We start from the raw sequence: 24,867 nt of genomic DNA on the forward strand, positions 1-24,867 counted from the left end.
AACCCGATTCCCTTGCATACATTGCTGCGCAAGCAGGTGCAACTACATTTTACGAAGCAATGATTGGGCTAAATATTAGATGTATTTGCGCACTTAAAACTCAGAAAAAGAGCTATGAGTTTATCTACGCTAGTCGAACGCGTCACCGAACCGCCGTGAAGTGCTTGCTGGTTCACTCGCCTGAACGACGGTGAAAACAAGAGCAAGCTCCACGTTATACAAAAAAAAAAAGACCCCAGTCTGTGTTACTGTTGCGTTGGAAATCGCCACGGACGTACATGACTTCAGTTTTACTGATTTCCGCAGCTTTCGCAAAGCAGAATGGAGAGAGCATTAAATATAGGCTGTTGCGAACGTGTTGGGTACGCAAATACTCGCGTCCTCCACAGCCTTTCGCTTGAGTAAGCGTGATAATGTAGGTCGCCTGTTATTGTTTTCAGTAGTATTCACGGAGAACCATGGTAACTTTGATAATGAAGCTTAACAGACCCTCTGTCTGTGGCGCGCAATGTGCAACAGTAAGCAGGTGACGCCCGGCCGCGATAAACATCCCACACGCTGTGACCACCAACAATCTGAAGTTATTGCCAACACACAGCATTACGCACACTAGGGCTTTGAAAGCCGTAAGTGCCACCTTTAACTAGGAAATGCGAACACGTGCGTCATACAGGTAAATCACGAAATGATCGCGACTACAAACAGTTTTTTTTGCCGTTGGTCACCGGCCTTATTGGAGCTATCTCGGAGGCATCGGGTTTGCCTTTTTTTGTACTCTGAGAAAGTGGACACGCATGTATCCCTATTCGCACTATATACACACGAACGACAACTGTCTAAAGAGCATTCCAACATGCCTAATAAAAACACTTTATTGCACAGCAGGCGACCGCAAGCAACTGCAAACAAGAGTGCAACTGCAAAGCGAAAATCACCAGGATCATTCGTGCCAGATAAAGCGAGCTTCGTACCACTGATCGCCTAGATTCTTCGTGTATGCACTTAGTTTAATGCTTGCCTCGAACTCGATGTCATGGAATACTTGCTTGAACTTGAATTGTCAGGTGCAGCACGCCGAAATAAATTAAACATATTTTGAATTCTGCCCGCATTTCGTTTTGATGAGCTTCCTACTTTTATGAAGAGAGTGTGGATTGAAAGATGAAGCTTGCCCGGTCCTTGATTTTCAGGAAACCGCGCCTCAACACCGGTGAAGGAGGAGGGCCTATGCACGTTCGCTCTTTGTGCACTACCAAATTATGGCCGGTGCGGCGTTGAGGTCGCTGATGGCGGCGTTTTTCGCAGCGCCACCACCAGCGTCTGCCTGGCAAAACTATAGAACACCTCTATGCGCGCGCCCCCGTTCAGAGTGCAGTCATTTTTTGAAAGAGTCGACCCCGCCTCCTTGCGAGCGTCCGCCATGTTTCGGCTCACGCCGCGCTTGTTTAAAAGTGTAAGCGGCGCCTGCTGCTTTGTAGGCTCTCTGATTCGTCGCGAATCCCGCAAGATGATTGAATGCTGCGAGACAGTCAGGGCATGAACCATAATAGAAATGAATGGAAGGTGTTTTCTGTTCAATGCGATCTTTTGCCAGGTGATTCTTTTATTGGGAGTGAGAAAAAGAGTTACAAGTGACAGCTGACGAGTGCCTATCATATATGCAGCGTGAATATTTCAAGCTTTGTTGCTGTTTTCTATAACGTTTCCTTTGCTACGCCGGATACTTGGGGAACAAGTTTTGACACGGCGTGTATAAAACTAGTAACACAGTCACAGATTATACTATTACAAGTTATGTCCGTTGTTTTGACTGTATTAATGCGCGTACTTGTTACATTTAACTCGACCAAACGTTGAGCACTTACTCAACTTATTTTTTTTTTTGGTCACTTCGCGCTGACATGATTTACAAACCAAGCGCTGCTATTATCACAATATCATTGCTGGACGCTTTTAGAATGAATAATGTCTGCATACGAAAAAAAGTGTTGCGGTGTTTCTCAAGCCTTAGCTTTCTGTGAGATTTTGGGCAGGAATCGGGGCCGCGAGGGTTTTAAGTTGGCTTGGTGACGGGATTAATGCTGAAGCGGTGGTCATACTTGAACCCGCCGAAACATATCTTGCCGGAGTCAATCACTACGATAGTTTTCAATAGGCAGAGGTTCGTGTTAATCGAAATAGCCAGACATATTTCCAAGGTCTCATAGGCCACGTTCAAGGATATTACAGTGTGACTCTTCGTACGTCTGCTAAGATGTACTCAAGCCAGAGAATAACATTTCTATTGAACCTTCGCACGTTCTGCTAACATCTAAACACACATGCACATACGCGCACGCGCACGACAAAATATTCGGTTTATACATCGATCTCGACTTGTGTGCGAATTTGCAATATATATATATATATATATATATATATATATATATATATATATATATATATATATATATATATATATATATATATATATATATATATATATATATATATATATTTATATGTTGTCGCGGTACAGCGCGAACCAAAGGCAGATAAACGTTGACACAGCGACTCTCAGCAGCCGAACAGCAAGATCGCCTATAATACGCACATAGTCCGAGGAATCGTCGGACAGCCTTCTTATCAGTCGGCACCGGGAACTGTGCAACAGCTGCGATCTTTTCAGGATCAGGACGAACGCCTGCGTGACTGACAACATGACCAAGAAATTGCAGCTCTTCAGAGCAAAAGTGGCACTTTTCAGGCTTCAACGTCAAGCCCGCATATATATATATATATATATATATATATATATATAAAAGAATCACTTTGGTTGCCGCAAGGTTATAAATATGAAAGTAGATGCGCTTTCACATAACAACTGTTTATTGTGTTGTTATGTTGTGAAAGCGCATCTACTTTCATATTTATATACATATATATATATATATATATATATATATATATATATATATATATATATATATATATACGACATATGATTATATGACAAATTATATCCATTGATTCGTTCCATCTGTTCGTTTTTTACATTGCCATGAATAGAAAGCACACTGAACAATTTCTACAACTAGCGACATGACACACGCCAAAAATGCACAGAATGGAGAAACATGGGTGAACATGTTATCACGTAAAATTACGAGCAATATAAATTGTTACCATAATTTTTCACAAGAAATGAAAGACACTCTGTGCAAGCAATCTCTCACGCCACAAAACCCAACACGTTCGCAACAGCGTATATTTAGCGCGCTCTCCATTCTGCTTTGCGAAAGCTGCGGAAATCAGTAAACCTGAAGTCGTGTACGTCCATGGCAATTGCTCTTCTTTTCGCCGTCGTTCAGGCGAGTGAACCAGGAAGCACTTCACGGCGGTTCGATGACGCGTCCGACTGGCGGAAATAAATTCGTAGCTCTTTTTTGAGTGTTAAATGCGCAAATACATCTAATATTTAGCTCAACCGTTGTTTCGTACCCTGTAGTTGCACCTGGTTGCGAGGCAAACTATGCAAGAGAGCCGGGTTTTGCACTACTCAAAACTGCGTCGACAGGCGGCGCTGCGTGTCCACAAAATACCAGAATCTGACATCTATTGCGGTCGTCGCTCACACGTCCCGACGTATTTTGCAAATGGGTGTTTGCTTGTAAGGGTCTGCGTACACAACATATCGTACTAAGTGTAGCGTATTGCTTAGGACTGTGTATCTCGCTTTGGTAGCGTAGTGGGCGTGCAGTGGGAAAGATGCACAATTTCGGTAGCAGGAGAATCACGTTCGCTACAGATGCCCAATTTACAAGTGCGAATGCGACCTCACTGCCACTAGAGCCAGGTCTTTCCATGCGTACCCTAATGTATTTTCTATTTTTCTCATTAAAAATACCTACTCAAGATGAAGTTATAAGCTTCATCTTGTCTTCGCTCTTGTTTTCCATTGTGTCATCACTCATAACCGTCCCATTATAATTTCAGCCTTGCGAAACAGTATTTAAAAAATTAGCCCGAATCTGCATGTTACACTGTAAATGTCGTCGAAAGACGATCTGGAGAGAGTGAACAAAACGTTTATTTGATGTTCTGCGCAAGAAAATTGGTTAATGGTATTTTGCAGGCGCTGCGTTAAAGATCCTTGAGCGTGTGGCGGAGGCGAACGAGCGCATCTAGGCATGTTAGACACAAGTGACATCTGGCAGTTATCTTCGAAAACGAAAACGTGCACCCCTCGGAGAAAGATGCGCGCCAGTCTCGAAGGTAATAAAGTGTAGAACGCAAAGCGACGGGCAGGTGCCACCTCCGTGGCGTCGTAGCAAAGCGTTGGAAACGCCTTTTTGAGCATCGCGTTGCACTGTCAGCGCAGCGCAATTAAATGCTACATTCCTTAGAGTTACTTGTGTGTGCCTCTTTTAGTATAAAGGCCGACATAGAAAACATCGAAACGTTGTTGTGCCGCCTCAGATATGCGCAATAATTGCTTTTTAATTGACAATTGCACAACTATGAACGCTAAAACCTAACAAGATTGGTGGGCACTGCAGATGGGGTTGGCCGTTTGGTGCCGTTTGATGTATCGTTTGGGCGGACAAACAGACAAGTGTACAGACCAACATACAGACCAAAATTTTTCTGTCGAAGGTACCCAAGAAAGACTGTCGTCTTTGAAAATCACGCACGATGATAAGTGCCCTTACCGAAGTGAGACGCCACAAAGGCAATATACAATTTGTCGCTGTATGTGTATGCAGCTTACTGAGCTTACTCGCAAAGTTCGGTTCACAAATGTGTCAGACAACTGCAGTCTCTTTAAGCTGATAAGACTGAAATTACACTTCAAAAGCTCCTGTGACCCGCTACTGTTGTTTATGGTGTTCTAGTGGTCGACTGCTGACCCGCAGGTGGCGGGATTGAATCCTGGCTGCGGCGGCCGCTTTCTCGATGCAGGCAGATATGCTGAGGCTCATGTACTTGGATTTATGTCCACGTTAAATAATCCGAAGTCTCCAAAGTTTCTGGAGCTCTAATCTACGACGTCTCTCATAAACGTAACTTGTGTTTGGAATAATAAACTTCATCTAATATTATCGGAGGTACTGCTGACATATACCACTGCGGACAAAAAATGACGCCATGCACATTTGAAATACGTTGTCATGGAGAGGATCACTGTGCCCTGTGCAAATGTGGCTGCTCTTTTACGGACAAAACTGTTAGTAGATCAAAACAAGGGCTGTTTTTGATGCCGTTTTTTTCTGCCGCCGGTAATGTCCGTAAACATTATAGCTCTAGATAAGAATAAAAACAATCAAAATGAGAAGGAATCATCCGAAATAGAACGGGGTTAAAACCTGGGTCCTCACCAGCTCCTAATGGTCTATAGGGCAATCGCACGTCTAAATGGTGGCGTAGCCAGCCCAGCAGATCCAAGGAAAGGCAGACAGCTGGACAGATCGACGGACGCTTCGTTCGCCCCACTCATCATCATTCATTCCATGGATATTCTGTGATTTTTTAAACACTCACGAGCCAGCTATTATAGGTACACTTGTATGGCCCCTATAACAACATAAATTCTCATAGTTTACTGCTGTGGGGAAGCGCCTAATATACCATTATTCTTCAATCTTCAGAAAACACGGTACCCATACACACCTAATGCATTATGTGCATTCTCTTCACGCTATGGTGGACGACGAGGAGGAATTTTGCCTAAGACCTTTGTAATGGGTCGAAGCTTTGAATGACCATGTCATTACGTAATTCGAATTGTGCGATGCCTGTTTGTTACCTGTTCTAAAACGTTTTATTATACATGTTAACCTGATTCTTCACTAGACATGAAGAGTACATAAAATAGGTTTGCAACAGAGTCTCAAGCGCAGGCGTAGGTTAGTACTAGAGTACTGGGCTGCCACGCAGAAGACCTGGGTTCCATTCTCACTTGTTCCTCAATGCTCTTTATTTATTTCGATTTTTCGCTACTTCGTGCGACACTGGTTACGAATACCGGTGGTGGCGGCAGACAACTACGGCGCCAGGAGTGGCTCTTGTTGTGATTTCATAACAGATTTCACTGTGCAAGGCCCTGTACAGGCGTCTGTCGGACAGAAACCATGTTATAAAATACGTAATATATATTGTCCTAGAAGCGTAAAATAACAATCAGGTGCCACACAATGCGAGTCCTGCAACCAGGCATTGCGTGAATGGTGAGTGTTTGAATGCATCGAACCTGTTACGATGACTTCAGCGAAATTCTTTCATCGTCATCAGCCACCGCATCAACAAACTGCACATAATCTCTCGGAAATGCGTAGCGGGTATCTCGCTTCTCTGAAGAATTATGAATAATGGCGTAGTGAGTGCTTAAAGTTTGACAAAATTGTAATTTAGTGGTGGTTGAAAGCGTCCTTGTATTCGTAGCCCCAAGTGAGCTCACAATGGGTTCTAGAAATGCTGCTTTTCCAGCTTTCGCTTTTACTATATTTCACTTCACGCGCAGGCCTGACGTAGTTAGTAATGATGTTCGTATTCATAGAAATCGTGCGATTCGGCTATTTAGTTCGTATGCACTTGAGATGCAGTAACGGGACACAATATCATCACTTAAGCTACTGCGAAGGCAACAATTTTGCCTTGTACAGCTTAGAAACTTAGCATATACGCTGTGAGGCATGGCTAACAAAAATGGCAAGTTCGCGTGCAACACTCGCGTTCCTTGAATAAACCTAGTTTCTTTGCGAGGACAGCAAGACGTTAATGGATAAATATTAGTGACAGAGCTTGGAGCAGTATTTGGGGAGGTAGGAAGGTTAACATGACCAATGACTCGAGAAAACACGGTATACAGAGATAATCTGTGAACTGCCACTCCAAGTGTTCGCTTTTGTTCCCCAACCTGGACAGGGTTACGAATTCTGCAGTTCCGTTGCCAAGATTTTCTCGCTTGCAGAGGTGCTTCATGGCAGCGCAAGCATAAAGAAATCCTGAATGCCAAGTATTTCTGTTGGTAATATAAAACGTCGCTCGCTCTCTGGCAGTGTCTGAGAAATAAAGTATGCGCACACCCTTTTGCTTGATGCTTCTATCTCAACTCAGGACCCCATCATAAGCGAGAAGTACTTGTCAAAACAACCAAGTGTTTATGCGTCATAGTATTCTTGAGATTTTACTGCACGGTATTGAAATAAACTTGATATGCATAGGTTCTCCAGAAAAATAACTTTTTCAGAGGAAAGCTGCTGCATCGCTGTCATATATTTGCCTAGCCGCATGACAACCAGAGAAAAGACACATGTAACCTTCAGAACACTAACACATCAGCTTAGACTAAAGCAGTACAAAGATTTCAGCAATGGTAGACACCACGGCCACACAAGAGTTTCCTTGCACCGGGGGTTCAGTGGAACAGTGTGAGCCTCTTCTCTCTCTCACACAGACACGCTTTCGGGTTTTATGTTCCTTCACACCACCTTCGCACGTGTCATCGCGAACTCTCACATCCGCCTATAGAAGTGCCTGGTACTAATAACGTTCATGCCAGAAGTTCTGCCATCACAATCATACAGTCAGGTACTGCTAATCTAAGTTCTTTCCAGTTACATGAATCAATTCTGAAGGTAAATCACCGGCTGCTCGAGGACCCAAGAAGTGCTGTTGGTCGCAGTGTCGGCCTCTAGGTGCCACATCATTGCCACTTCACTTGGAATGAGTTTCGTTCCATCTCACTCTGGCCTCCAGGATGTCGTAGGCCTCTGACAGAAGCTTGGATGCCACTACTCCCGCTGCAGGTGTATTCACCGCCAGCACCACGACTCGCACTTGGGTTCTGGATGGTTGGTCTCTCCTGCTGCCTGGCTATCATGACGAGGGTGCCGTTAATGCTTTGCACCACGAAGGTGCGCTTGTTTTTCACAGGTGTTGCCGGTTTCAATCCAGGCATCACGGCTATTGGCCCCAGCGACTTGAGAGTACGGCGGAGATGGTCAACAGCTTGGCCAGCAGCAGGCGTGTCGTTTCCAGAGAGCCCAGTCATGTTCGTTCGAGATGCAATGTAGTGTCGCAGATCTTCCGCGTGGCGCTTCAACATGGCATAATTGTGCAAGGAATACCCCGTCATGCTGAGGCTCGCTACGATGAGCATTCCAAGAGCAGCGACGATCACGTACAGGCCGCCGCGGTTGATTCGCACCACTGGAAGATTGACCCAGGCTTCGAGGTCCCGCTCCATGATGTGGCCTGCCGATCCCCAACTACCACATCACGGCTGCGTCCTGAGTGACAGCTTCGGCCATCTGCAGCACGACACAAGAATCGGGAGTTGGGCGTCGAATCTCAGGCCTGAGAAATCTGGGCGTGACGCGTGCAGTCTCGTGCTGGTGACGAAGAAGAGCCGCAAATATGGCCCGTACCCACAATGGGGTAATGGACAAAGAAGAGTAAGGAAGCCGTAGAAAAAAAAAAACAGCAGCATCACTACTTCCTGTGGAATTAAAACGAAGCGCTCAAATAAGGCAGACAAAGGGAAACCAAATATACTTTATGAACTTGATTTAAACGAATAATAAATTGATTCATTAGGTTGTTCTCAGGACCAAACCATAATAAAGAATGATATGGTTACACATAGTATATTTCCATGTTTTTAAGTGTACACAGACTTTTACAACTTCTTTATTCACTCACTTCAAAGTGGTTCATCAGAACTCCGGTATATTATGAGGACTCCGCAGTATGATGAGGATTCCTTTTCTTTCTTTTTAACGAATTGACAGTACCCAATCCAGTATATAGGGCACAAACTGGTACAAAGTGGTAGCTATATAGAGCACAAACTGGTAGCTATACAGTGGTTAATCTTTGATATAGCACGTGTGTCATATTTCTACATCGCCAAGTTGAGTGCTACTTGCATGTATTCGTTTTAAACAGTGTTTTATTTTTTCACACAAAAAACCTAAAAAATGGCAGGGTAAGTAAACATGATCTCATATTTACCACACAAATTTAGGAATTGGTAGTGTTTAGTACACGGTAAACTGCATGGTGAGGTACGTTTGATTATATATTTGTGAGATGATTAAAATGTTCTGAGATCATTGACGCACTATTTAAGTTGGCAGGTCGTCCTTTGAGTAATCTTGTCGGCAAGAAATTTCGAATCTACGTGTCACGTTGAGATGTACCGGGCGAATTGTTTCCCCTTGACTGACAAAGGAGCGCCGATGGTATTTTATGCGGTGGTCCTAGCTTTTCTTCATGCTACCAATATCACCACTGACGTGCCACATATTTATTCATTAGTTTTTGCGCCACTCAAATAAATAACATCTAAAAACGTTGTCCAAGCGTGCAAATAAGATATTTCAGAGATAATAAAGCGCTGAATTATTAAATATTTGAGTAAAGTTATTCTTATATTGAAACGACCATTACGGTCACTGAAATGATAAAGAAAAGATTACCATAATACACATTTTTTCCCGTAAATAGAATTGGCGCAAAAATTAATGAAGAAAAAAACTGGAAACAGAGTACCACCGCGCGCAATGAAGCGCCGTGAAGTAAGAGCCGTTACAAGGCAAAAGAGACTACTTGTAAAGGGACATTAAAATCACCAACCTTCAAGCGCGATGCGGCTCCAAGCATAAAGTGATCACTGCTTTTATTTATTTTGTTGTTCCCTGCAAAATGTCTTTGTGTGTTGGTGTCTGTGTGCGTGTTGATTGATATGTGGGGTTTAGCGTCCCGAAATCGCAATATGATTATGAGAGACGCCGTAGTGTAGGGCTTCGATATTTTCCACAACCTGGGGTTCTTTAACGCGCATCCAAATCTGAGCACACTGGCCTGCAGCATTTTCGCTTACATCGAAAACGCAGCCGCCGCAGCCGGAATTCAATCCCGTTACCTGCGGCGCAGCAGCCGAGTACCATAGCCACAAGACCACCGCCGCGATTTAGAATTATATAGAAAACTTTGCCCAGTTTTGAATTTTGTTCGCGTCAGGAAGGTCTGTTTTTGTCATGCTGCGGCTCTCTCACACCGGTTGTGCTTCTTGATATTGAACGTTCATCCAGTGTATGTGTGTGTGTGTGTGTATGCACTTACTTCACTTACCGCACTTACGTCACGAACATGCACTTACGTCACTGCTTTGGTGATCTTTCTCCATTTCTATGCCGGCGTCATACTTGCTGCAACAATGCCTGAAGGCGCACTTCCACCAAAGCGAATGCCGTTAGTGAGACATTAAGAGAAATGCCCAAAGCGACACCCCCTTTGCAGTCAGGCTAGTGTACTTGCAAGGCACCTTGTTCGATAAGAAACATTTTCACGTATTTATTATGGCCGGCTGAGTGGCAGTCAGCCTGCCTGTAAAATATATGCGCACAAAGTTATGGTCTTTCTGCAGCACTGTCCAGCTTTCTCATCTGTTTCCTCTTCGTACTCGCATCAGTTGCTTAAGTGTCATGTCATCATCACTGGTACCACTCGGGGATTATGCGGTAATGCTCGTGCGCCCGCCTTTAATTCCTGTGAATAGAAACATACCGCTCGTTTGCGTAGCGATTTTATTTACTGAAAGATTTTGCTTTGAAATGAGTCCAGGAATGCTGAAGCATACTCGGGTGGATTGAACATGTCTCAGCTATCCGGGATCCTTTTAACATTATCAAAAAATCAGAGAATCCCAAATGCGGGAAAGATAATCATCACGTAACCTCCGAATGTCTGTTTCATTTTTTTTGATGTTGCTCACTTCTGTCATCATTTCTGCTCCTTGAGCTAGTGCCTCGGCTTCTTGATTTTTTGCATCGTCGCATAATTGGCCGGATTTCGCTACTACGCAAACGTTATTGTTATTTCTTTTTTCACCGAATCTTTGAACCACGCACAGCAATAATAATTACAATAACAATACTATTATTTCAGGCTTACATCTCGAAACCTCATACGATTATGTGGGACAGTGCATGATCCTCTATCGTTTCGCCTCCATTGGAAAGCGACTGGTACGGTCGAGATCGAACCCCCGAGCTTCAGATTAAATACCAAGCACCAAAACCGCTAGACCGGCGTTAAGGATTAAACGTAAACAAACATGCACAACTTGGCTTCTCAGAAGAATATCTATGAGTGAGATCATTTCGAAAATGATGATAAGAAACCATAAAAAAGCCATTATGCAGGCATTCATACACAAAAGATTATGTGATCAGTCAGCTGGCTAGAGTGAATTATCGTTGAGGCGGACCTCTCTGCCTTTCTGTAAATAAACTATCTTTCTCTATCTGTGATCAATCAATCCATTCATCCATCAATCAATTCATTGATCGATCGATCATTCAAAATCATGATGCTAAGCAGAATATCAATGAGCTTTGAGAAACTGTCATTTCTGCTTGAGCAACAGCACCGCCCACTCTAATCCGCTACTGATTTGTATCTTCGACTCGGTTAGTTTGAAAGTCGCCGAGAGAGCAATAGCAATAGTAGTTTAATATTGATACTGTGTTTGAGGCTTCTAGCATCGCAGTAAGGAAAAGAACTTCGCGCGTCTGCTAAAATGGCTTTAAATTGTATGCAAAGAAAAAAATCTCAGCATATGCGCGGAGTGAATGATGTTAAATGGGGTGAAGCGTCCGTCCGTATTCTCTCTGTCTGTCTATCTGTCCGTCCGTCCGTCTATGTGTCTGTCCATCTGTCATGTCCGTATGTCTGTCTGTCCATCCGTCCGTCCGTCCGTCCGTCCGTCCGTCCGTCCGTCTGTCTGTCTGTCTGTCTGTCTGTCTGTCTGTCTGTCTGTCTGTCTGTCTGTCTGTCTGTCTGTCTGTCTGTGGATATGCCGTACTGGCAACGCCGGAGGAATGACATGCCCTAGACTTTAAAGACCTTCGCCCTTAAAAAAACGCTTTTTTTTCATTTGAATGGGCTTATATGAGAACATATATATGAGGACAGCAGCGATGGCGTAGTGGTTAGAGCATCCGCCTCACATGCAAAAAGTCCGCGGTTCAAATCCCGGTGCTGCGCAGTTCCTAACCAGATAAAAAAATAAAATCCGCGTGGTGATGGAACTGCATTCAGAGGCCAGGGATTTGGCCTCACCGGTAACCACCACCGGAAACGCACTCCCTTACCAGAGAAGTATTGGCCGCCCTGGTGCAGTACCTGTCCACTACCTCCGACATGCATACGTCAAATACTTCACGGCCCTCAGTCCCCAGCAGCTGCGAAGCAACGGACCACGGCGGCGGTCAGATCTGCAACGCAGCAGAGGGTGCTAAGAATCTCTGGATCCGGACAGGCCGCCATTGGAACCTGAACTTGGCAACGTTTAACGCTAGAACCTTATCTAGTGAGGGATGTCTAGCTGTACTATTCGAGGAGCTAGAGGGTGTTAAATGGAATATGATAGGGCTCAGTAAGGTTAGGAGGACAGATGAGGCCTATACGGTGCTACAGAATGGGCACGTCCTTTGCTATAGGCGCTTGGCTGACAGAAAAGAACTTGGAGTGGGGTTCCTACTTCACAGAAACATAGCTGGACACATAGAGAAATACTATAGCAATAATGAAAGGGTTGTAGGTATCGTAATTAAACTGAATAAAAGATACAAGATGAAGGTGGTACAGGCTTACGCGCCCACATCCAGCCATGATGACGCTTCAGTTGAAAGCTTCTATGAAGACGTGGAATCGGCAATGAGTAAGGTAAAAACACAATATAGTGTACTGATTGGAGACTTTAATGCAAAGATAGGGAAGAAGCAGGCTGGACACCAGGTAATGGCATCGGTATCAGAAACGCCAGAGAAGAGCTACTAGTAGAATTCGCAGGACGCAATAATTTACGGATTTTGAATTTCTTCTACCGAAAACGAGGAAACCGCAAGTGGACATGGAGGAGCCCTAATGGCGAAAATAAGAACGAAAAAGACCTTATATTGAGTGCACACCCAGGCATCGTGCAGGATGTGGAAGTGGTTGGCAAGGTACGATGCAGTGACCATAGAAAGGTACGATCTCGAATTCGCCTAGACTTGAGAAAGGAACGACAGAAACTGATACGAAAGAAGCCAATCAATGAGCTAGCACTGAGAGGGAAAGTACAGGAATTCAGAGTCTCGCTTCAGAACAGGTACTCGGCTTTTAGTGAGGAAACCAACCTTAACGTAGATAAAATGAATGATAATCTGTCGAGTGTCATTACAGAGTGTGCAGTGGAAGTTGGAGGCATGGTAGTTAGACAGGACACTGGCAAGCTTTCTCACGAAACGAAGAATCTCATTAAGAAGCGTCAAATTATGAAAGTTTCAAGTACAACAGACAAAATAGAACTCGCAGAGCTTTCGAAGTTCGTTAATAGGCGTAAGGTATCCGATGTAACAAGGTATAACTGGAGAGAATTGAACACGCTCTGATAAACGAAGGAAGCGTCAAAGCAGTGAAGAGGAAACTTGAGATAATCAAAAATCGGATGTATGCACAAAGGGACAAAGAAGGCAAAATAACTACCAATATGGATAGGATAGTTAAAATAGCGGAGCAGTTTCACAGAGATCTATACAGTAGCCGGGACAACCACGACTTTATTACTATAAGAACTAGCAGTAACCCAGATGACACCTCACCAGTAATAATAGAAGTCAGAAAAGCTTTGGAGAGCATGCAAAGATTCATAGCTGCTGGTGAGGAACAGGTAACATCAGATCTGTTGCACGATGGAGGACAGATTGTGTTAGAAAAACTAGCCTTCCTGTTTACGAGATGTCTCCAGACGGGAAGAGTGCCAGAGTCTTGGAAGAACGCTAACATCATCTTAATACATAAAAAAGGAGATGACAAGGACTTGAAGAATTACAGGCCAATCAGCTTGCTCTCTGTAGTATACAAGCTATTTACAAAGGCAACTGCTAACAGAGTAAAGAAAACATTAGAATTCAATCAACCAAATGAACAAGCAGGATTTCAAACAGGCTACTCAACAATCAACCACATTCATACTATCAATCAGGTAATAGAGAAATGCTCATAATATAACCAACCACTACACATAGCCTTAATGAATTACAAGAAGGTGTTTGATTCAGTGGAAATATCAGCCGTCATGCAGACACTGCGGAATCATGGGCGTCGATGAAGTAAACATAAACATCCTGGAAGAAATCTACAGGGGATCAACTGCTACCATAGTGCTTCATAAAGAAAGCAACAGAATACCAATCAAGAAGGGCGTAAGGCAGAGGGACACAATCTCCCCAATGATATTTACCGCGTGTTTACAGGAGGTTTTCAGAAGCCTAGAATGGGAACAGTTAGGGATAAGAGTTGATGGAGAGTACCTTAGTAACCTGCGCTTTGCCGATGACATTGCATATCTGAGTAACTCAGGGGGCGAATCGCAACTCGTGATTACCGAGTTAGACCAGGAAAGCAGAAAGGTAGGTCTTAAAGTTAATCTGCAGAAAACGAAAGTAACGTACAACAACCTCAGAAAAGAGCAGCGCTTCGAGATAGGTAACAGTGCACTTCAAGTTGTAAAATACTATGTCTACTTAGGGCAGGAAATAACCGCGGAGCCGAACCACGAGATTGAAGTAACTATAAGAATAAGAATGGGCTGAAGGACGTTTGGCAAGCACTCTCAAATTATGACAGGTAGATTGCCACTATCCCTCAAGAGGAAGGTATATAACAGCTGTATCTTGCCGGTACTTAGCTACGGAGCAGAAATCTGGAGACTTACAAAGAAAGTTCAGCTTAAATTGAGGATGACGCAACGAGCAATGGAAAGAAAAATGGTAGGTGTAACCTTAAGAGACAAGAAGAGAGCAGAGTGGATTAGGGAACAAACGGGGGTCAAGGATATCATAGCTGAAATCAAGAAGAAGAAATGGACATGGGCTGGGCATGTAGCGCGTAGACAGGATAACCGTTTGTCATTAAGGGTAACTAACTAGATTCCCAAGAAGGCAAGCGGGTTAGGGGGAGACAGAAGGTTAGGTGGGCAGATGAGATTAAGAAGTTTGTGGGTTTAAATTGGCAGCAGCAAGCACAGGACCGGGTTAACTGGCCGAAAATGGGAGAGGCCTTTGTCCTGCAGTGGACGTAGTCAGGCTGATAATGATGATGAAGATGATGTTGATGATGATGATATGAGAACATCTTAGGTATTGGAGCTCTGGAGTCATCCAGGGAAAAATATATTTACTTTTTCATTGAATGGCTATTCTCGAAGAACCGACCAACACGACTGACTCACGCCACCGTATACTGGCTAGGCCAATTGCTTTTATAAGACCCTTCTCTGTTGGGGGAATTGTCGAGTGGAGAGAGTTACGCGGAGTTAGAGATGATGTGGGTGCGAATCTTTCGTGCACAGCCGTTCTCGCGGATAGCGAGCAGCTCATTCTTGGCATGTTGGTTGCCTGCGCACTTCCTAATTAACTCTGGTTTGGCAAAAAGTGCCTCCCGCATTATTATGAGGCGCGACGTGTAGTGTATAGGAGTTAGAAGAGGAGGAGGCTGCAGCCGAGTGCGTGGATTTGATTGATATGTGGGGTTTAACGTCCCAAAACCACTATATGATTATGAGAGACGCCGTAGTGGAGGGCTCCGGAAATTTAGACCACCTGGGGTTCTTTAACGTGCACCCAAATCTGAGCACACGGGCCTACAACATTTCCGCCTCCATCGGAAATGCAGCCGCCGCAGCCGGGATTCGAACCCGCGCCCTGCGGGTCAGCAGCCGAGTACCTTAGCCACTAGACCACCGCGGCGGGGCCCGAGTGCGTGGACAACGAGAGTGGCGGAGCGTAGGGCACCATGAAGACGCACCCAGCGGGCCTTATGCGAGAGTGCCGCGAGAGAAGCCAATAAAGAGGAGCCCGAAATCCCGTTAGCAAGCAGATGATGAGTCAGAACGCGGATGTGGCGGCGGAGGGTTGCGGAGACGAAGCCAATATAAAGCGAAAGAAAGGGGAGTAAGGATAGTGACTAGAACTGCGGGAAAACGTTCATTTCTTTTTATTTTTCTTGGTGAGTGAAAGTGGCACTGCACGGACTGTCCACATTACCCATTCTTACGTTTACAGGCCTCAAAGCAGACGAAGAAAGACGGCGAACAGTCTTCAGTCATGCGGAACGACGCACGTTTAAGCTCGTACTAAGGCGATGGATCAAATGGCCGCACTCGTTCTCTTGAATTGAGACTTACGGGTTTCAGCGTTTTTTATTAGTTTAATTTTACTTTTGTAAAATTTCGTTTGAACGCAGAGTATGTCCTAATTTAGCATCACATGCGGCGCATGTTTAGGCGAGCACCAAGTGTGTAGTAACGCGAGAATGGACAGACCGGTATTCATCATTATGAACCGAACACATTTTTACATGGTAAGCAGACGGCGTTACATGTTTTCGCTAACATCCTCTTGGCAGTATTTTGTCTCACATTTTTTTCTAGGCTCTAAGCACAAAAAGTAATGAAGTAATTCACTAGAGATGCAAATGCATGTCAGTAAATCAGCGTGATTTATTTTTTCTTTTTCCATTCTGTTATACTGTAAGCGATGTTGTTTCCTTAGGCAAAAGCCACTAGGGTTGTGCATGTTATGATATGCTTTTGAGAGCGCAGTGTTGTTTGGCCTTGGCCGCTGGTGTAACTGGATGCGACATTTTCTGTCATCGACTGTGACAGAGTCGATAAACTTTGCACATCAATAGCATTAAGGGAACAACTGTCAGATGGAAGCGTGATACAGTGGCTGTTTCCAAACACATTCATACCTGCTTATCACGATATACGGTCATGTTCCGACTGATTTGTATGAGTTTACTCACAACACAAATTTTTAGCTCAATACCAACAGACTGCAACAGAAAAATTGAGGGCTAAGTAACGCAGATATCTACATTCCTTTTTAAAATCGTGTAACATCGACGTTGTTCCAAGTCGAACGCATAGATGAGAGACAACATTGCCTTTAGAGAAAATATTTGTCGTAATATGACGTGATTATCTCAAGTAATTGTGCAAACCAGTCACTATGCTAAAAAAAAAAGTTGGTGTCGCGTTTGAATCCGTGAGGGCTGCACATTTGCGCGACTGTATACATTTAGGTTTTTTAAAGCAAAACTGATGCATGAGTTTCTATCGGCGTTGTGTAAATGAAGCCACCCGTGCATCATTGCTGCAGAATTTAAAAGACCGTACATGTCCCAGTTCAATTTCTATTGTGTATGGCTCATGTAAGAAGTAATAAATAGTAAAGTCTTAGAGAGTTTACCTTAGCGCGTGTTGTTGTTGGCAATACATATTATCCTGCGTATGCAGCGGTGCTATTTGTAATCGACATATTTAATTTAAGAAAGGATGAAATGCTTACTGCCTTTTTTTTCAGGTCACGAGCATTTGAGTTACGCACTGAAATTGTGTAGGTAATTCGGAAGTAATCTTTACAGTCGTTGGTTGGCCACTCCGAATACTCACTCTCTTTGTTGTTGATTTCTAATTAATAATATCAATAATATCTCTGGTTTACGTCCTAAAACCACGATATGATTATGAGAGACGCCGTAGTAGAGAGCTCCGGAAATTTTGACGATCTGGTGTTCTTTAACTTGCACTGCATCGCACAGCACACGGAGGAGGGGGGGGGGGGGTGAAGGCAAGCTCAACAATTCCGCTTTCACTTAATACGACTGCTATGGCCGGAATCAAACCCACGACCTACGGGTCAGAAGCAGAGTACCGTAGCCACTGTTCCACCATGGTGGACTTGTTGAGCTTCAGTTTACTCATCTAAATGAAGCAGGCTCCAATGATATGAGCCAATTATTTCAGGGAAACAAAGCAGGCGATCTTACGGGGAAACAAGTTTGAAAGCTTTCAGTCCATTTTTGCGTCGCAGGGTGTTTGTTTGGGTCTTCTTATCTTTTTGCTGTCACGGGAATGGCCCGAGTTGCGATATACCGACTAGCAACATTAATTTTTGCAAACAATGAAAGTTTCTCCTTCAAAGTCGGTGAGATACAATGATTTCATGTTATTATTTTATGCTCACTTTAAAGCAGAAGTAGTGTTCATTACCATTCTTAGTTTATCAGTGCGTGCGATGATTAACGTACGAAAACATGAGAGAGGGGCCGGTCACACTTTTGCAGTTTGATTTGATGGTAGATTTGTCATTGTATAATGAAACCCTTTCGGGGGGGGGGGGGTCACACTGACCTGACAGGGGGGCATCCCCTTTTCTCTGTGACGTCAATATCGGCGGTAGTTTAAACAGATGGTGCGCATGCATATCAAGTCTTGAAATTCCCCCTCTCCTCACGCGTATGGTTGTGAAGAGAGTAAGTAAAAGTACTGTAACAATGATTGATTGATATGGGGGGTTTAACGTCCAAAACCACCATATGATTATAATAGACGCCCTAGTGGTGGGCTCCAGAAATATACATCACGTGGGGTTCTTTAACGTGCACCCAAAAATGAGCACACGGGTCTACAGAATTTTCACATCCATCAAAAATGCGGCTGCATCAGCCAGGATTTGATCCCGCGACCTGCGTGTTAGCAGCCGAGTACCTTACCCACTAGACCACGGCGGCGGGGCAGTACTGTCAGAAGTACTCTCAAAACACTAAACGACAAGTAAAGCGACTGTTTGGAGCAACGGCCTCTCCCCGCACCATTGAATGGACTAATCTTCGAAAACTCAATATTGTGATTACCCAGCCGATCGAAAAACACATCGTTATTCGTTAATCTTTGCTAAGCGTAGATGGCGTAGTCCTCATCGGGTCGAAAATCGTTTAACAGGTCAAGGGCAGTTCTGCTTACAACAAGGGATCAGAGGTAAACGCCGCCTGTATTTGTACATTCATAATTACATTTTGGTTTTACTCACTTTGCTAAGTGAATTCCATACTGTCGATGTCTGTGACTTCATGCATACGGAAACTATTTTTTATGTTAATCTGTATATGCGAAGCCACCCTCATGCAGTGGTAGCTTTTAGTCAACATTTTTTTCAGCTTTACTGCGTGCATCCAAGCATGCTTGCTATACGCGATAAGGAAATTTTTTGTAAGATATGCTGCACGCTGCCAACGCCGTTTTCCACACGTTATATTCAGCGCAGACTTTCAGTTGAACTGTGACTATTGAAAGCAATGAAGTACTCCAATCGTATAGGTTTTATCGTTCAATCTGCGAGGGCAAGGTAATAATTGATGAGAAATATTCATTTATTTATTCTCATTTATTTACAGTACCCTACAGAGTCGTCAAGGGGCATTGTGTAAGGGTGGTGGTGCAGATAATAGATTTCATTGATATGTGGGGTTTAACGTCCCAAAACCACCATATGATTATGAGAGACACCGTAGTGGAGGGCTCCGGAAATTTAGACCACCTGGGGTTCTTTAACGTGCACCCAAATCTGAGCACACGGACCTACAACGTTTCCGCCTCCATCGGAAATGCAGCCGCCGCAGCCGGTATTTGATCGTGCGACCTACGGGTCAGCAGCCGGGTACCGTAGCCACTAGACCACCGCCGCGGGGCAGTGCAGATAATAGGTTTATATATATATATAAATAAATAAATAAATAAATAAATAAATAAATATATATATATATATATATATATATATATTTATATATATATATATATATATATATATATATATATATATATATATATATATATATATATATATATATATATATATATATATATATATATATATATATATATATATATATATATATATATATATATATGCAAATAATCATTATTATAGAGAATGGATTTCATTTTATGAAGATGTACGACTTATAGATACTAGGAAAGCAACTTAGAATATGTGAAGGGGTGAAGGGGAAATACAAAAAATTTTTTGACAGTAACTACAAACTAGAAATCGTCCAAAAAAAAAAGAACACTGACAAAAGAGTTCGCTGTAAATAAATTTACAGAATGCAAAACAATCAGGAGAAAGGAGGATAAAAAAAACATCAGCAACAGTCCCATAGGCACAGATGATTATTAAGATGCGATGTAGCAGTTTTCGGTGCATAAGTACTTTTTAGAGTAAGACTAAACTTTGTGTGGTCTTGCTCTGACGCAAGATCCTTTGACACGTCATTCCACTTACGAATACTTCGTGGAAGAGCCGACTGATAAAAAGCGTTATTATTTGCCGTACATGCGTGATTAGCTGAAGCTTTTATGTAGTCTGTTCGAAGTTCGATGTGCGAGATTAAGGGGAACAGATGGCACCATGCTGGTGTGGTTGAGTTTAAGGAATAATAAAGGTGAAAAGTCGCGGCGAATTTTCAGTGGCTCGAGCGCAAGACTATATGTTTAATCTGTGTTACGCTTGACGGGTGGCTGTGATTACGACCTATGAATCGACTAGCTCTGTTCCGCGTACATTCTAACTTATCTATGAGGTATTGTTGATATGGTGACCAAATGAAGGATGCGAGCTTATGTTGAGGATGGATTAGAGCAAAATAAGCCAGTATACATACCTCAGAGGGAAGACTGTATAGGATACAGCGCAGAAAACCTGATGATTTTGATGCCTTGGCAACGGTAAAAGTGATATGTGTGGACCACTAGTCCCATCTCTCTAGACGTCTTAATCAAAAGTGCACGTGTGATCGGACTATTACTACTCACGTAAACTTAGCTTGGTCACTGCGTATATGCGCTCAAACGCCTAAATACGCGAAAAACGCGGTATGTTCTGGTTTTTTTTCGTAGCTTTCTTCACTCGGCTCCCTCAAACGATAGCGTTGCAGCAAGGTGTCTTCCGTTGTTTGCAAGCGTGCCACCGATTTTTTCTTTTACCTGAACAGATTCAGAACTGTACATATTATTTCCGCGTGCAGCATACGTGTATTTAGGTTTCCAGCACTTACACCAAGGTGAACAGGAGCAGCCTAGAACCACACAAAATCTTCAGTGATCGGTTCACCAGTGATGAAGGAATAAACTCCGGAGTTGGCCAGAGCGAGTACATCATAATCCATTTCTCAGAACGCGTGAACTCCGGCGAGAACTGCCAGCGCATGCAGCCCGAGTTTACTTACGCTCTAGTGTGCACCGTCCATGCCTGTTGGTTGTCTATTTCGGGCATTCCGATGCGAGTCAATGAAATTTCTTTACTGTCATCACCTCCTTTACGTTCATTCACGTTTGTGGTATTTTATTATAACGCCACAGAAACTACCAGCCTTCTGTATGAGCGCAATCACAAACGTGAGACGTCTCGCGCGCAGAGTAAGATACTGGGCGAGGGCGACCTTACCGGCACCTGAAGGGAAGCGGAGGAAATGTATAGCTGTGAATCTTCACGCCAGGTGAGAAACTAGCACTAGTGTTTAAGCGGAACTTTACCAGCCGGCACGTATCGTCGCTAAAGTTCTCGTTTCTCGCATTCAGGGTAACTGCCCGAACATTGCTGAGCTCCCTGCTTCCCAGCGATGCGAAACCGCCCCCTTGAAATGCGCTGCCTACACGAATTGCTTGGTAGCTCGTGTCCTGGGTCGATCGGCGCACTTTCATGAGACTCGATGGTCATGCTGAAACACCGTACGGTATAACGCTTGAACGTTATTTCCCGAAAAGCGACGCTGATCCCAGTGCGCCCTTGATAACTGGCGAAAATGAGAATGCCACTTGTCACAGGCAGGCAGGTTCATCGAAGTAACGTGCCAGTGGCGGGTGTGGAAGAGCACTTTAGGCTTTCAATATTTTAGCCTTTTCTGGACTATTTAATAGACCACTTCATTGAGTGCTTTAAAAGGCATCGACACACCTTGAAGATTATTTCTTCTCTTCTGCAGGACGCTTTTGTTTTCATCGCTGGGACGCCTTAAATTGTACCTGGGAGCTACAGCAACAAATGACTGATTGTATGGTATCGCTTCTGAACATCCACTATGAAATAAATGTCCACCCGGAAGACATTTTCTCTGTTATTTATTGGGAACGTAGATGGCTTCAGCCGAAACTCTCAGTTATATAAACCATAAGCGCAAGCTCAATCGTAGATGAAAGTTAACTGAAGTGATCCTTCGATTAAGATGTTCTGAACAAAAGTAAAAACATAGTCGTTAATGATCGATTGATGGGGTTTAAAATTCTAAGATCACAATATGACTGCGAGAGACACCGTAGTGGGGTGCTCCTGAAATTTTACCACCTTGGTTCATTACTATGCACCTAAATCAAAGCGCATGGGCCTCAAGTATTTTTGCCTACGTCAAAAGTGCGACAGGGATTCGATCCCACTACCAGCGGGTCAGCAATAGAGCACCATAACCACTGGACCACCCTGGCGGGTAGTAAAAAAGATGGCTTTGGTAAAATCATATGCGCTACTTTCCGTCCAGCTGTAAGGAAACAAGTTCAACTGTATGAGACATATTGCTGAAACTCAATTTGGCAGCATGAAAGAGTGGTTCCTTTCTCTCCCGTCGCCTACTCCTTGCTTTTCAGTGGCACCTTTCACTTGCAGAAGTGGTTAGCGGATACGAAAGGTGTGAACGACAATGCAACAACCCAAATTTGCCTGTGGAAATTTTCGCAAATTTTGGGTAACATATGGGGCATATAATGTGACATGTAACGCGCAGGATAGTCTTTGTTGCAATTGAAAATGATAATCAACAATATTCCGCTATATCTGTTTTACGGCGTGAGAGATTGCTTGCACAGAGTTTCTTTCATTTCTTTTAAAAAATTAGAGTTACAATTTACATTGCTCGTAATTTTACACAATAACACGCCCACCCATGTTTCTCCATTCTGTGCATTTTTGGCGTGAGTCATGTCTCTAGTTGTAGAAATGGTTCAGTGTGCCCTTCTAGTCATGTCCATATAAAAAAAACGAAGAGATGAAACAAACCAATATATATATAATTTGTCATATATTTTTTCAGCTTTATGCTCCTCATTCTAGCGCTGTTTGCTACAGTGCTGAACAATAAAGCTCGTTCTTGCTACGTATACAGCGGCCCACACTGCATTTCTCATTATGCTGCTTTAGGGTTATGACCACCATCTTTTTATTCATGTGCCTAAGGTACATGATGAATATTTCAGTAGGCTTTTCTAAGGCTGTGTTTATCCTGCACGTTTGCCTGTGTTGCACCTTCGTCACTAGAAAACACTTCGGAGTGCCTTAGACGCTAGGGCATAATGAAAATATGTGTAAATATATTGTACACTCGCATACAAGCCGAGTTAGATGTATAAACCGAATATTCTGTCATGCGCGTGCGCGTGTGTGTTTAGATGTTAGCAGAACATGCGAAGGTTCAATAGAAATGTTATTCTCCGGCTTGAGTGCATCTTAGCAGACGTACGAAGAGTCACACTGTAAAATGCTTGAACGTGGCCTATGACACCTTGCAACTGTGTCCGGCTATTTCCATCAAAACGAACTTCTGCCCATTGAAAATTATCCTAAGGATCAACTCCGGCACGATATGTTTCGGCAGGTACAAGTATGACCACCGCTTGAGCATTAATCCCGTCACCGAGCCAACTTAAAACACTCGCGGCCGAGATTCCTGCCAAAAATCTCACAGAATGCTAAGGCTTCAGAAACACAGTGACACGTTTTTTCGTATGCAGACATTATTCATTCTAAAAGCACTCAGCAATGATATTGTGATAGTAGCGACGCTTGGTTTCTAAACCATGTCAGCGCGAAGCGACAAAAAAATTAATTGAGTAAGTTGCGGGGCGGGGGGTGTTGGATGAAAAATTTGAGTGGGGGGGTTGAAGCCTCCCTCCTTCCTTGGCTACGCCACTGAAGCTTCTAAGCACCAGTGATTCTTCTAATGTTGCTCAGTAACAGATTGTATACTGTGATAAACTGTACAAGAAAATTTCACCGACTCTGGGACCATTATGATGAATTTTCATTTCCATTGCACACCTCTGTGCGCATAGCTCTACTTATTGGCTAAGAGAATGGCGGGAGAGGAGATTCAACATGTGTTCATTGCCTTTCGAAAGGTCTACAAGCGGTTCACACCACATCTGTGAGTTCACAAAAGAAACGAAGTTTTGTTTTAATTCATCAAGAAGTCATGCGTCATATCACACTAGCCCTGCCGCTAGTTTCAAGTGCGTTTTTCGGAAATGTCACCGACATGCAGAATTCAACAGGTAATATTTGAGTCGCCAAGCAAACGTCCACGTGTTTGCTTTGTATGTGTGTTCGTGATCTTGACGCAAAATGGACTATTGAAATCAATCTTGTCATATGACATGCTTATTGTGAGCTTTGTTAGTTCTACTGGTGTTCCCTAACTCACTTTTAATGGCTTAAAAAAGCAATAGTTACTGGAATATCTTCACTAAAATAAAGGGGCTGCACTGGTCATTTGGCATTTGCCTGCTGCAGAGAAGCGATATAACAGGTATCGTTTCCCGACACTCAATCGAGTTCTCTCTTACCCTGTACGTCCAGGCTGGGCCATCTATTGCTGGCGCTGCAACTCGGCCTACGACCCCAACTGCGCCGACCCGTTCAACAACATCACCTCGGATCTCGTGAACTGTGACATGCGCGTCAAGGAACACCTTCCTCCGGGTACCCGGGCGCAAGTGTGCCGAAAGATTGTGCAGAAAGGTGGGGAACAGTACGACTGTACTTCGTGAAAGTGCCATTGGGAGTTTATGCTACTTTTTCTGCGTGTACACGTGACGAGAGATGCTTATAAATGCTACGCAGACAATCAACTTTCTGACATGCTATTTCTGCGGCGTGTCATCCTGTTAAAGCAGAAAACTGGGACTGGTCCGCTTCAAAAACACTTTTGTTCTGTCGCCGTTCG

The 24,867-nt window shown here is 43.6% G+C and overlaps 1 protein-coding gene across 1 annotated transcript in view; it reads left to right on the forward strand.

The window, feature by feature from the left end:
- The window catches only part of LOC119187894 (UPAR/Ly6 domain-containing protein crok), a 79,679-nt gene that overhangs the window by 53,540 nt on the left and 1,272 nt on the right, over window positions 1-24,867 (forward strand). The window contains exon 2 of the mRNA XM_075879506.1: window positions 24,501-24,662. Within this exon, the coding sequence (XP_075735621.1) occupies window positions 24,501-24,662 (162 nt within the window). The remainder of the gene's footprint in view (window positions 1-24,500; window positions 24,663-24,867) is intronic.

The sequence above is a fragment of the Rhipicephalus microplus genome, chromosome X (genome assembly GCF_043290135.1).
Source record: "Rhipicephalus microplus isolate Deutch F79 chromosome X, USDA_Rmic, whole genome shotgun sequence".
NCBI classification, from domain to species: Eukaryota; Metazoa; Arthropoda; class Arachnida; order Ixodida; family Ixodidae; genus Rhipicephalus; species Rhipicephalus microplus.